The 14,455-nt window shown below is 51.8% G+C and overlaps 1 protein-coding gene across 6 annotated transcripts in view; it reads left to right on the top strand.

The window, feature by feature from the left end:
* ODF2 (outer dense fiber of sperm tails 2) overlaps positions 1-12,903 on the top strand; it is a gene marked incomplete at its 5' end in the record, with an annotated part of 32,103 nt that extends 19,200 nt beyond the window's left edge. For all 6 annotated transcript variants that reach the window (XM_079706960.1, XM_079706959.1, XM_079706958.1 and 3 more), the window contains 10 exons: positions 403-588; positions 1,112-1,221; positions 3,145-3,280; positions 5,830-5,940; positions 6,086-6,190; positions 7,228-7,386; positions 8,956-9,056; positions 10,539-10,701; positions 11,125-11,250; positions 11,912-12,903. In XM_079706960.1, coding sequence (XP_079563086.1) covers positions 403-588; positions 1,112-1,221; positions 3,145-3,280; positions 5,830-5,940; positions 6,086-6,190; positions 7,228-7,386; positions 8,956-9,056; positions 10,539-10,701; positions 11,125-11,250; positions 11,912-12,100 — 1,386 coding nt within the window. In that variant the 3' untranslated portion in view covers positions 12,101-12,903. The remainder of the gene's footprint in view (positions 1-402; positions 589-1,111; positions 1,222-3,144; positions 3,281-5,829; positions 5,941-6,085; positions 6,191-7,227; positions 7,387-8,955; positions 9,057-10,538; positions 10,702-11,124; positions 11,251-11,911) is intronic.
* Positions 12,904-14,455: the final 1,552 nt, after the last annotated feature.

Genomic DNA, 14,455 nt, shown 5'->3' with positions numbered 1-14,455 from the left:
GGGGCAGGGGGTGGGCTCATATGCAGCTCGCATCTTTGAGCCAGGGACCTGCTGAGGTCACAGCTCTGCTGAGTGACTGAGGAATATCTCTGACCACTATGCTGAGTTCAAGGAAGGATTCCAGAAGAGCTCTGTCTTCACACTAAGACCCCAGTGGGTTCAGTAATGGGAGGGGTGCTGCGGAGAGCTGGGAGGGGCCTTCGTCTCTGCTCTGCCCTGGGGGACCTTTAAGCCTCCACACAGCTGACCTGGTTTCTCTCTCCCTCATCCCTTCTTTTTGCTCGTCCCCTCTCACCTCTACTCTCTGCCTTGCCCTTTCCCGGCCTTCCTTGTCTCTCTCCTCCGTCTCTCCCTCATCCTTGTCCCTCTCCCCGCACCTGCCCCCGGGCTGTCCTCTCCCAGAACCTGGAGCGCAGCGGAAACCAGCATAAGGCAGAAGTGGAGGCCATGATGGAGCAGCTGAAGGAACTGAAGCAGAAGGGAGAACGAGACAAAGAGTCCCTGAAGAGGGCCATCCGAGCCCAGAAAGAACGAGCTGAGAAGAGTGAGGAGTACGCTGAGCAGCTGCATGTGCAGCTTGCTGACAAGGTAGCAGGCCTCCCCGAGAAGGGCTGGCCGAGGGTGAAGGGTCGGGGGCGGGTTGGCTGCCGGCGGATGGCTGCTTTGAGCAGGGAGAGGTGAAAAGCTGAATAGAGGTGGCCGGGCAGGCGGGCGAACGGAGAGGAAGATGGCCGTGGAAGGGGTGAACGAGCTGGGAGGACTGCTGGCTGCTGGGTGGAGGGAGAGGCGGGGGGGCAGGAAATGGGTCAAAGGATGACGATGGGGGTGGGCAGCTGGCTGGAGACAAGTGGAGGGTTTGTGGGACATTTTAACCACATCCACATTGTGGGTGGGAATGACGGTTAAGGAAGGATTTGCAGTCAGGGCGCGTGGGATGCTGGAAACTGAAAAGCAACAGCTGGGCTCCCGCTTCACTCTCAGTGCTTCTAGGAAGGAGATGCAGGAGTGAGGTTGAAGTTATCAGGGTGAAGGGTGACCTGGGGTGACTCCCAGCTTGCTTGGCTTCAGCGGTGACACCAGGCTGATGGGCCCTTCTGTCCCATGTTCCCAGGATCTTTATGTTGCTGAAGCTTTATCCACTCTGGAATCATGGAGGAGCCGCTACAACCAAGTTGTGAAAGACAAGGGGGACCTCGAGCTGGAAATTATTGTCCTGAACGAGTACGTCTGTGTTAGGAGAGGGCGTGTGGGCCGATGGGAGGAGGGGGGTGTGCCAGTGCACGGCGCCAGGCAACCCGCGCCAGCTCACGTCGCTCACACGGCTGCCATCTGGTCTCCTCTGGTCAGGGGCTGCATTGGACTGAGCTGTGGGCGGCCCTTGGGTGGGCCTTCTGGTTGGACCCTGGGTCCTGGCTCCAGCCCCTGCCCCAGCGTCCTACCCCCTGGCAGGCACTATGCAGGGGCCTTATCTGCTCACACCTGGGCTTGAGCTGGGCCCCAGTCTGCATGGCATGGGAAATGGGCACAGTCATGCTGGTATCCTCCTTCCTGTCCTTGGTGCATGGGGCAGCTGGTAATCCCTCTGTCTTCTCTCAGTCGTTTTGTCCACCAGTCAGTAGGTCAGAGGTATGGCCTGGGAGTAGGGGGCAAAACTGGCCTCAAGTTGAAGGTGACTGAACTCATACCTTTCTTGCCACTGGTGAACTGTCAACAGTGACCATTCTCAGAGTCAGCTATAGTCATGTGATCATTCATTTAAAGATACTTATCGAGCATCTACTATATAACAGGCTATGTGTTGGCCTTGAAGGTTACAGCAGTAAAAAAAAAACAAATGGGGCTTCCCTGGTGGCGCAGTGGTTGAGAGTCCGCCTGCCGATGCAGGGGACATGGGTTCGTGCCCCAGTCTGGGAAGATCCCACATGCCACAGAGCAGCTGGGCCCGTGAGCCATGGCCACTGGCCTGCGCGTCCAGAGCCTGTGCTCCGCAACGGGAGAGGCCACAACAGTGAGAGGCCCGCATACCACAAAAAACAACAACAACAACAACAAATGCATTGGACTTCCCTGGTGGTGCAGTGGTTAAGAATCCGCCTGCCAATGCAGGGGACACGGGTTCGAGCCCTGGTCCGGGAAGATCCCACATGCTGCGGAGCAACTAAGCCCGTGCGCCACAACTACTGAGCCTGCGCTCTAGAGCCTGCGAGCCACGGCTACTGAGCCCGCGTGCCGCAACTACTGAAGCCCGCGTGCCTAGAGCCCGTGCTCCGCAACAAGAGAAGCCACCGCAATGAGAAGCCTGTGCACCGCAATGAAGAGTAGCCCCCACTTGCCGCAACTAGGGAAAGCCCGTGAGCAGCAACGAAGACCCAATGCAGCCAAAAATAAATAAATTTTAAAAATTAAAAAATAAAGTTGGGTAGGAGTTTGCCGGTAAACCAATACAAGGCGTTTGCTTGGGCCTGGTCAGTACTCACTAAATATTTGCCAAGTGGTGAACTGTACTTTATCAATACTGAAAACACACACTGTGCCAAGGTTCTGCAGGATCAGGTGGGTCTACAGCCAAGAGCCTCAGTCTCTATTCTTGGATTATAGCCCTGCTGAGGGCCTGCGCGTAGGGGAAGGGAGCAAGGGAAGCTTGTGCCTTGTTGCTGCTCATGGCACCTGCCCTCGCCTGGGGGAGACAGAACCCCAGTGGAGTATGTGTTTGAGGGAGATGGGTGCCTGGGGTTATCCCCAACCACCGGGCCTGCGAGTTCTGTCCTAACTTCAGTTCCTAATGGGATAAGAGATCCAGGGGGTGCCCTGGGGAGCTGGGGAGGGACTGCGTCTCTGGCCCTTATCTTCAGGGAGTGTCTCAGCCTCACGGGAGGATCAGAAGAGAGAAGGCTTCTTGGAGGGGGTGGCATGGGAGACAAATCTTAAAAGGCTGTTAATACGAAGTGGGATACCTGGGAATGCCACAGGCGGCAGTGGCAGGGCAGCTGCCCCTCGGGGTGGAGACTGGGGAGCAGGCAGGGTGCCAAGAAGAGAGACACGGTTGAACTGCGTAGGAACACTAGGCCCTACTCCATACCAAGTGCCGGGCTGCTCACAACCTGTGGCATTGATTCCGTCTGCTTTCACTTTGTGACCTTCCAGGCGGGTGACAGATCTTGTAAACCAACAACGAGCCTCGGAGGAGAAGATGCGAGAAGACCGGGACAGCCTGGTGGAGAGGCTACACCGGCAGACGGCCGAGTATTCCGCATTCAAGCTAGAGAATGAGAGGCTGAAGGTCGGTGGTGAGAGCCGGGACCAGGACGGTTGGGTGGAGACCAGAGGCTGGTGGAGCTCCTGGTTGGGCCCCAGAGATGACCACCGGGGCCTTCAGAGGGCCTGGAGGCAGCAGCGTGATAAGAGGGCTTGTTCTGGAGTCGGCAAGACCCAGATTCAAGTCCTGACTCTGCCTCTGAGAGCTGCAGGACCTGAACGGGACGTTTCCTCCTGTGTTGCTGCAGTTTCCTCAGCGGGAGGAAATGAGGTCCTTGTGAGAAGGTGGTGATGCATGTAAAGTGCTTAGCATGACAGTCAGCCCGTGCACATGAGATGGACCTGACTTTGAGGTTAACATTGACTCTCCTGGGGCACTGCTGGGCCCCTTCACATGCATTCATTCTCACTTTAGCCTCCCGATAGTGTAATTATTGTCTCTACTTTACAGAATAAGGAAACTGAAGCTTAGAGTTTAAGTTTCTTTTTTTGCTGTACGCGGGCCTCTCACTGCTGTGGCCTCTCCCGTTGCGGAGCACAGGCTCCGGACGTGCAGGCTCAGCGGCCATGGCTCACCGGCCCAGCCGCTCCGCGGCATGTGGGATCTTCCCGGACTGGGGCACGAACCCGTGTCCCCTGCATTGGCAGGCGGACTTTCAACTACTGCGCCACCAGGGAAGCCCCAAGTTTAAGTTTCTTGCCAAGATTTTGCCCTTGGAAGCGTTGGAGTTGGAATTTGAACCTCAGTCTGACCCTGGGGCTCTAACCACTAGCTCTTAACCACTCCCTCTAGACCCTCCCAGCACACCGAGGGCGAGAGGCAACCGAAAAGAGGTAGATGTTGCAGAGCCAGGTTTGATCTTGGTTTTTAGTTGATCTGGGCAATAACATCTAGATCGATCGATCGATCTATTTATTTATTTATTTATTACTGATTTTTGTTAAGTAAAATTGATTTTAAGGAAGCATAATACAGAAAGGTACCCAAAATGAATGTAACTTTGTCCATCAGTCACCCTGATTGAACCTTAAAGCCAGAACCCCGGTGACCTTGCCTAGTTACAGACACCCCCTGCCAAGGGCACGGTTATCCTGACCTCTGTCACCACAGATTAGTTTGCCTGGTTTGGAACTTTGTGCTTGGCCTTTATGGCTTTTACTCAGCATTATGTTTGTGGAAGTTATCCACGTCATGTGTGGCAGTTCGTCACTCTCAGTGCAGTGCAGTGTATGAATGTACCACGATGTGTTTATCCATTCTACTGTCGGCGGACATTTGGGTTGTAGAACATCTTTGTACCTCTTTTGGTGCACATATTTGGTGTATTTTTACAGTTTCTATACCTTGAAGTATAATAGAAATGCCAGGTTATCGGGTGGTATACACAAATTCAGCTTTGGTAGATGTCACCAAATAGTAAAGCAGTTGTACAAATTTCCACTCCCATCAGGGATATGTGAGATGATACTTGGTATTGCCCATCTTCTTCATTTTAGCCACTCTGGTGGGAGTATAGTAGTATCTCATTTGTTGTAGTGCAATTGTTGGATAAATGACAGACAAGCCCCGTGTCTAACAATTAGCTGGGGTATTGGTTGCAGTATGGTATGTCTGTGTGGTGAAACACAGTGTGACTGTTCAAAATGATTGTAGAAGTGTATTTTCCTAGCTGTTATCATTACAGAGATAAAATCTGCTCATAGTGAAAGTTGAAAACATCACAGAAACGTTATATAGAAGTGAAGGTCCCTGTTACCGTAGATGTGTGTTTTTCCAGTTCTTTCCCCTCATACTCACATACACATTCAAACACATGCACATCCATTCATCCAGGCATTATTCTGCAGCTTGCCTTTCTCCTTCAACCATATTCCATGGATATTTTTTTAGATTTTTTTTTTTTTTGCTTTATCTCTTTCTTTTACATGATTGCTTGTTATTTTATTGAGATACCATGATTTATTTTGTCCCATCTGCTAAGGTGAGCATTTGGGTTGTAGGAGAATATTCACTGATGAGCCAAGTAGTTCCCAACTTGTTAATTGAAAAAGTTCGTTGCAAGGCAGTAAGTATATCATAATCCCATTCTTACTGGAAAAAATAAAGTAGCTACACAGTTATCAATATGTAGCCATATTATAAGGCATCATGATTCATTTTTCTTGGTTTTTTCTCCCTTTTCTTTAGTGATAATTTAGTGCTCTTTTTTTTTTTTCTTTGGCCAAGCCGCAAGGCTTGTGGGATCTTAGTTCTCTAACCAGGGATTGGACCCTGGCCCCCGGCAGTGAAAGTGCTGAACTGAGCCCTAACCACTGAACCACCAGGGAATTCCCCCATAGTGTACTGCTTTTGTAATAAGAACAAAAAACACAGGAGTCTCTTGTTTGCATCTGTAGTCACTTGAGTTGGTCTTATCAGGAATCCTGCCCTGGTGCCTCTCTGAGGAAAACTGCTGGCGTGGGTTTGAGTAGGTGGGGCTTCCCTTTGCTGGCCCCTCGGAGTAGGAGCTGGGGTTGGGATGGCCACCTGCTCGGGAACCTTCCCGTTGGTGACCGACGAGCCATCCCTTCTAGGCTAGCTTCGTCCCGATGGAGGAGAAACTCAACCAGGCGCACATTGAAGTTCAGCAGCTGAAGGCATCGGTTAAGAACTACGAGGGAATGATTGACAACTATAAGAGTCAGGTAGGCCTCTCAGGTGCCAAGCCTGCCAGGGCAGCCCCTCCCAGCAGGCTGGGATGGAGACTCACCATAAGGCCCCTCCTGGGAAGGTGTTTTTCACCAAAACTTGGCTCTGCCCAAGATGGCCCGATGCTTTCTTGGTCCCCAGGTGATGAAGACCAGACTGGAGGCTGATGAAGTGGCTGCCCGGCTGGAACGCTGTGACAAAGAGAACAAGATCCTTAAAGATGAGATGAACAAAGAGATTGAAACGGTATTGCTCTCCTTCCTCGCCTTCTTCCCGTACCCAGTCCCATGTCTGTCAGTCTGTCCGTGTTGTTTGTCATTGGCCCTCTCCGATGCGGATGACAGAGATTCATGAAGGTTCTTATTGCTGGGCTGGTCCACTCCACCGTGTATGTACTCTCTCCTTCCTCGTCTCCTCTCTTCCTTCTCTCCTGCTTCCTCATTATCCCTCTTTCTCATCCTGGTTTCCTTCTTTCTTCACTTTCCTTAAAAAAAAGTTTCCCCTGCTTGGAATATCCAAGTGGATTCAAATCCACAGATCCGTCAGGCCTTAACTGTGCCTATTGCATTCTGTGTGGTGTCTTTATTTGGTGCCAACCGAAAGTGTTCCTCCTGTCCCCTTCCCCAAAGAGCCTTATTCTTCTAGAGACGACTTGGCTCTCTAGAAGCAAAGGGGTCATCTTAATAGTAACCTTGGAGATGGACTGAGTCCAGGCTCAGCCATTAACTTGTTGCATAACCTTGGGCAAGTCACTGCCTCTCTCCTCTCTAGTCCTCAGGCTCCTCGTTAATGCAAGGATGGGCTAAGACCAGATAGGTCGTCGCTTTTTCCCTCTGACCTAGAGCATCGTGATTGCCTTCCTAGGGGCTCTGAGGTTAGACTAGACTTGAATCCTGCCTCGGCCAGTTTGTAGCTGAGTGACCGTGGGCAAATGATCCTTTGATCCTCAGCGTCCTCATATGGGGATAACAGCACCTACTTAATAGGTTGTTGTATGAATTTAATAAGTGATGCCTGGGTCCCGGAGTTTGCTACATGGTTGCCATTATTCTTCAATGACTGAAGGGGTGGCAGCTCAGGTGGCCAGTCAGGGCCAAGTGTGTCCCCCCAGGGAACAGCTAGACACCCTCAGTGGCCTGCAGGGAGGCCGCGCTTCTGCCCGTGGATCTTTCAGGATCCTTTCTGGGGACTGAGGGCGGCCCTGCCCTAAATCCAAAGCACTCTGCCTGGCCTCTTCAGCAGCCAGACCCTTCCCAACGGTGGGCCCCTGTCTCCCGCTCCAGGCGCGGAGGCAGTTCCAGTCCCAGCTGGCTGACCTGCAGCAGCTGCCTGATATTCTCAAGATCACGGAGGCTAAGCTGGCAGAGTGCCAAGACCAGCTGCAGGGCTATGAGAGGAAGAACATCGACCTCACAGCCATCATATCAGACCTGCGCAGCCAGGTAAGGGACTGGCAGAGAGGTTCCCGCGAAGTGGCCCGAGCAGGGGCCCGCTTACCAAGATGAGCTGCACGCACCCCCCGACCCAGAGAGGACCACTTCCTTTTTCTTGGCTGCCGCTTTCTCAGAGGAGTGAGCTATCATCAGTGCTGTGAAATAAAAGTCTGGTGTGCCAAATGCCTTGTGTTTGCACAAAGTGATTTTAGTTACAGGAGCCGCCACTCGATTGGAGCTGCCGGGCCCTCCTGCTCTTGCCCCTCCCCGAGGGTTCCAAGTCTCCGCCGGCCTCTGCCCTCCACGTTCCACTGCTGCCCTCAGCCATGCACCACCAGCAGACACCAAGCCATAGGTTTTCTTTTTTTCCATCTTTCTCTTGCTTTAGCTGCCTTTCTGTAGTCTTAACAGACCCCTTGCCTGAGCTAGGGGTCCTGAAAGAGGACTTCCTTTCTACCAGAAGCAGTCTGCCTCTGGGTTACTGGAACCAAGCCTACGGTGTCTAAGAAATGCTATGCCTCTCGTCTGCACTGTGACCTTGGGCAAGACCCTTCCCCTCTCTTTTTTTTTTTTTTTGCGGTACGCGGACCTCTCACTGTTGTGGCCTCTCCCATTGCGGAGCACAGGCTCCGGACGCGCAGGCTCAGCGGCCATGGCTCACGGGCCCAGCCGCCCCGCGGCATGTGGGATCTTCCCGGACCGGGGCACGAACCCGTGTCCCCTGCATCGGCAGGCGGACTCTCAACCACTGCGCCACCAGGGAAGCCCGACCCTTCCCCCTCTCTTAACCTGCTTCCTTGTAGTACCAGTGAAAGTAGCTACCATTGTTTGAGCACGTGCTCGGTGCTCCAGCGTTCCCTCATTGAATTCTCCCAGGAACTTTGTAAGGGGTCTTATTTTCCCCATTTTACAGAAAGCAGCCCAGGGCATAGAGGGGAGAAGTCATTGCCTGAGGTCACAGAGCTAATACTTGTCAACAGGGATTGGAATCCAGCCAGCTCTGTCTGGTTCCCAAGCCCAGGTTCTCAGCACTCTTTAATCACCAGGCTTCTCTCGAACCTGAGCATTCTCAGGGCCTTTCAGGCCCAGACGTCTGAGGCTTCTGCAGAAAGCAGCCTTCTGGATAACTTCTCAAACTTGCCAGCCGGAAGGACTCAGTAGATTTCCTGTGGCCTTGCCTGCATTTGTCCCCAGTTAAGAAGAATGCACTCAGCGGTCCCAACAACATCCTCGGTAAAGCTCCGTGGTGTGTCATGTGGGCCAGTTAGGCCTGCCGTCTGCTTCTGCCTTCTCACGTCTGCCCAGATCCCACTGACTGGCCTCTGCTGATCAAGGAAGTGTCGTCGTGGCTCTTCAGGATCGAAGCTGGCTTCTGTCGGTGCGGGAAAGCCTTCAGTCTCGGGGGTCGGGCCTAACCTGTCCCCGCTCTCCCCTCTCCTCCAGGTTGTGCGTTGAGACTCAGATGCCTGCTGAGGGCAGTGTGCCTCTCTCCTGGGTGTGGATGACAGGTCACAGGGAGAAGGGAGGGCTGTACCGGGAAGCTCTTTCACAAACCAGTCTGTGTTCCTGTCATTTTAGATCGAACATCAGGGGGACAAGCTGGAGATGGCGAGAGAGAAACATCAGGCTTCCCAGAAGGAAAATAAACAGCTGAGTCTGAAGGTGGATGAACTGGAGAGGTTAGAGGCACTTGGTCCCATCTCCGTCCTCTTCCTAGGACCTGAGACTTTCAGCCACTTAGCTGCTTTGGGCTTAGTGTGCAGAAGTGTTTGAGGGACTCAAGGCCCTGGAAGGTACTAGGCAGACCTTAGAGGAAAAGCTGCTTCCATTGCAGTGGTAGGCGTTGTGGGAGAGAGGAAGGTGGTCTCCGGCCAGGGGGGACACCATAACAGTGTGATCAAGGTCAGACCATCCACCCGCATCACCTGTCAGAAAGGTACGCTTCATCCAAGCAAACCGGCAGGGCCCGGATGCTGCGGTGGGGGCCTCCCCCCGTTCTGCTCTTTGTTCCCGATCGTCCTTCCCAAGACCTTTCTGATCTGTTCTTCCCTGTTCCTCACGGACTGTTGGAAGCAGTCGGGTAAAGAGGACACGTTTTGGAATCGGAAGCTCTGGCCCTTGGTCCCAACTTGGCCACTTAACCTGCATTGTGATCTTGAGCAAGTCATTTCACCCTTTGAATTTCTGTTTACTCATCTTGAGAAAGGGACCAAGGTAGGGATAACAGTCCAGCTCATGGGATTATTGTGAGTCCTCCATGAGATAATCCTCCAAGGGCTTAGCACATTACCTGGCATGCAAAAATGTGCCATATAGGTCAGTATATACGAGTTGATATTTTAGATGTGAGGAAACTGAGCTCAGGGAGAGGTTAAGTGACTTGCCCAAGGTCACATAGCTGGTACTTGGCAAAGCTGCGACTTAGACTGTCTTCCTCCAGGGCTTTTAGCATGTGTAAAATAAGGGCTGGAGCCTCAGTTTTCAGAGGTGAAAGGCTTGGGGTCCCAGGAGGCTGTAACTGGCCCAGGTGGCTCACACAGCCTGCCAGCAGGGAGTTAAAGCAGGTGGTCTCCCCTGGGCTCCACCTCTACTCTGCTGGCCTCGAAGATGTACCTGGATTCAGCAGGACTTGCAGAGCTCCTTAAATTGGAAGGTGCTCTGGAAGTGCAGCAGGGACCATGTGTACACACGGGATGGTCACTGCTGCCCCATGGCTGGTCAAGTATGATGTTGAGTGGCGCAGCTGAAGTCCCTTTGCTGAGGGAGGCAACAGTGAACAGAAGAAGTTGAGCACGTAGGTTTCGGTGACAGACGTGCTAGCTATGCTGGCCTCAGCCAATGATTTCACCTGTCTTCGGCTCAGTTTCTTCATCTGTAAAGTGGGAATCATGATGGAACCCACCTGCCTGAGCCGCAAGTTGCCATATTACACGTGATGACATACAGACTTAGCACAGCCGCAGTCAGTCTGTGCTTCTCCCACTCTTCGTACAGCTCCTTGCCGCCTTGCTGCTCAGCAGATTTCTTTGGTTTATTCCTGTTGTTCCTTGGAGATTCTTGATGTGATGAGAACCCCAGCCCGGGGTGGCTGGCAGCCCCCGGCTGTGTGGAACCGGACAGGTAGGGGGACGAGCAGGACCTGATTGAATGCTTTCACCTAGGAAACTGGAGGCGACCAGTGCCCAGAATATCGAGTTCCTACAGGTGATTGCCAAGAGGGAGGAGGCAATCCACCAGTGCCAGCTGCGACTAGAGGAGAAAACCCGGGAATGTGGGACCCTGGCGAGGCAGTTGGAGAGCGCCATTGAAGATGCCAGGAGGCAGGTCAGTCTCAATTCTATTACTAACCTATCTCTGTGTCTTTGGACAAATCACCTAACCTCTCTGAGCCTATCTCTCCATCTGAGAAATGGGCATATAGAAGTAGTACCTGCCTCATGAAATCATCATACGGATCAAGTGAGCAATTATTGTAAAGGACTTGGCACTTTATTCATAACTGCTCCTTTGATTGCTGCCTGAGTGGGCATCAGACACGTGTACCACGTCTTAGGTGATGACTCATGGAGCGTTGGCAAAGGGCAGGTAAAGCGGGGTTGCAGAAGTTGTCCCCATAGTTTGCTCCTGCCCTGAGGCTCCAGAGAATTGTCCGCAGCGAGACCAGCTAGTGGGAGCGGCCCAGCCTTCTCTTTACCAGGTGTTCCCCATGCCAGGTAAGCCAGCCCCACCTCTGTGCCTTTCGGGCAGGTGGAACAAACCAAGGAGCACGCAGCCTCCAAGGAGCGAGCAGCCCAGAACAAAATCCTGGACCTTGAGGCCCAGCTGAGCAGGACCAAGACTGAACTCAGCCAGCTCCGGCGGAGCCGGGACGATGTGAGTCGGGCTGGGGGTGGGAGGATGGGGTAGGAGCAGACAAGAAGGGAGTGGGCTGAGATCTGAGCTTCCTGGCGCCTGCAGGGCAAGATGTTCCGTTGTTTTTATGAATATGACATGGTTTTATTTTTCTCGCATCACTTTGCCATCCCTTCAGGATATCCCAGGCCAACCCCCCTTTTTTTTTTTTTGCGGTACGCGGGCCTCTCACTGTTGTGGCCTCTCCCATTGCGGAGCACAGGCTCCGGACACGCAGGCTCAGTGGCCATGGCTCACGGGCCTAGCCGCTCCACGGCACGTGGGATCTTCCCGGACCAGGGCACGAACCCGCGTCCCCTGCATCGGCAGGCGGACTCTCAACCACTGCGCCACCAGGGAAAAGTGCCCCCCTTTCTTATTAACAGTTTTGTTAAGACAGCATTTACCGTAACATTCCTTCATTCAAATTGCACAGTTCAGTGGTTCTGAGTATATTCAGTGTTGTGCCATTATCACCACAATCCAGGTATAGAATGTTTTCAGAAAGAAAATTACCCGTTAGCAGCCACTCCCGTTCCCCTGCCCTCAACCCCTGGCAACCACTAATAAAGTCTCTGTCGCTATGGGTTTGTCTGTTCTGGACGTCACACACACTTGGCCCCGGCCCCGTTCCTCCTCTTAGGCGGACCGCCGCTACCAGAGCCGCCTGCAAGACCTGAAAGACCGCCTGGAGCAGTCGGAGAGCACCAACCGCAGCATGCAGAACTACGTCCAGTTCCTCAAGTCGTCCTATGCCAACGTGTTCGGGGATGGTCCCTACACTTCCTACCTAACGAGCTCTCCCATCCGCTCCCGGTCTCCTCCTGCCTAAGGCGGCCACTCTTGGGCTAGGAGCTCGGATGGATGCCGTGGGAACTGAGGCGTTGCTAAGCCATACCCGGAAGGCCTGTTGGTTTTCCTCTCTCGTCCTGTGACGAAGTATGTTCAGGGTCTTGTCTTGGCTACTAGCTCCAGAAAAGTGCCTGAAGCAGCAGGGGATGAAGCAGAACCCACTTTGTTCTCTCCTCTCCGACAGCATCGCCTGACGGAAGTTTTTAATTACCCTGACAGGCCTTAAAGTTACTACTATTAGGGTCAGATTGTAACTCACCGTGACTTTGCTCATTCCTTTCCCAAGAGAATGTTTGGACTGGTCTTGCCCTCCAGTTCCCTTACAGCTCTCTTCTTTTTAGGACTGTCTCTTGGGTTTTCCCTGACCTGAACCAGCAGGAGCTGTTCGCAAGAGGTCCTCACCGCTCCTCATGTTCACTTGCTGTTTTCCTTATTTCATGGGTACAGTGTTTTCCCCAAGGTGCTCCCCTCCCAAGCCCAGTGGAAACCTCTCATGGCCAAGTTTCCTCAAGGCCACTTGCCCTCAAGCACTTGCCAATAGACACTCGAGGGCTTATGTCCAGTTCGCCTTGTAAAAGTACAATCGCAATCTCATTGATTTTTCTCTTTGCCAGGTTTGTATCTGTGGAATGCATTTATTCTTGAAACGTGTATTGTTTTACAAAAAGCTTTTATAATCAGTATTTAAGGCTCCATTGGATGATTTCCTTTACCCACCCCAGCCCTCTTCTAAAAATGATTCAGTAAAATGCTACAGGAAAGCCAGTAAATGTTTTTAAAGGACTTCGTGTATGAGACTCCTCATTTCATTTTGGCCAGGTTGGCTCTTTCTCCTTTGTGTGCTTTCACTTACAATCCCATGAAAGGCCTGGAGGAGACACACTGAAGGGCACTGCTCAGTGTGTGAGGGCAGACTACTTTAGCTGTTAGGAGGAAGATGGGATGTGTATGTATTACTATTTTTTTAATGTTAATTGCTTTCTGAATGATAAGATTATGGGCTATTTTCTCTTCACATTTTCCTGTATTTAAAAGAAAAAAAAATTCTTCAGAAAGAAGAGAGCAAATTTAGTGTACTATGCTGGTACTGACCTCTGGGTGATCCAGTCTGGTCCTCTCTCAGCCACTCTAACCCAAGTCCAAGAGTTCCCCTACATCCTCAAAAGCAATGGCTCCCACCCAGGCATCTGGATTCCACTACCAGAACCGCCCCCGCCCCCCATCCCCCCATTTTGGAGACATGCGTAGTTTCCAGCTTTTAATGTTTTAGGGTTTTTTGTTTGTTTGTTTTGTTTTTATTTTTATTTATTTATTTAGGTTTTTTTTGAGGTACGCGGGCCTCTCACCGTTGTGGCCTCTCCCGTTGCGGAGCACAGGCTCCGGACGCGCAGGCTCAGCGGCCATGGCTCACAGGCCCAGCCGCTCCGCGGCATGTGGGATCCTCCCGGACCGGGGCACGAACCCGTGTCCCCTGCATCGGCAGGCGGACTCTCAACCACTGCGCCACCAGGGAAGCCCTTGTTTTGTTTTTAATTTTATTTCCAGCTTTTAATTTTGCCAAGGAAGGTCACTGAAATCACTACTACCAGCTACCACTGCCACAAAACCAAGCCTATTTTCACACCCTTAACATAAATGGACTTGAACTTTCATACAATGTATGAAAGCTCTTCCTAAGAAAAGACAGTTGGCAAACTTACACCAATGTGCATACATTTCTGTATATCTCATTATTCTTGTTTTTGTCAAACTAATGAAAACCTCCTCAGTGCAGGGTTCTGCTATTTGTAACGATGGTGCAGGAAACACCTCTTTTCCGGTCCATTGCTGGGATTCTCCCAAGAGCGTTCTATTTTTCTTCGTAAAATGTTGTATTCCAAAAAGTCCAGAGAGTTTGTGGGAAATGTTTATATTGCTTCAAACTCGAGAGTTTTCCTTTCTGCCTCAGACTGAGATCCCATGAAATGGGCAAAAGGGTCAAAAGTTAAAGGGTCCTAGTTAAAGCTGGCCTCAGGCAATAGTGAACATTTCATTTACTGAGATATAATTCACATAAAATTCACTCTTTTAAAGTGTGTAATTCAGTGGCTTTTAGTGTAGTCAAAGTTGTGCGACCACCATCTTTATCTAATTCTCGAACACTGTCATCACACCCCAGTGGAACCCATACCATTAGCAGCTGCTCCCCATTCCCCTCCCCCCAGCCCCTGGCAACCACTAACAGTCTCTGTTTCTCTGGCTTTGTCACTCTGGACATTTCACATAAATCATACCATATTGTGACTGGCTTCTTTCACTCAGCACGATGTTTTCAAGGTTCATGTCGTAGCGTGTA

Source organism: Hyperoodon ampullatus (genome assembly GCF_949752795.1).
Source record: "Hyperoodon ampullatus genome assembly, chromosome: 6".
Taxonomy (NCBI): domain Eukaryota; kingdom Metazoa; phylum Chordata; class Mammalia; order Artiodactyla; family Ziphiidae; genus Hyperoodon; species Hyperoodon ampullatus.
This window is presented reverse-complemented; position numbering and strand designations above follow the sequence as displayed.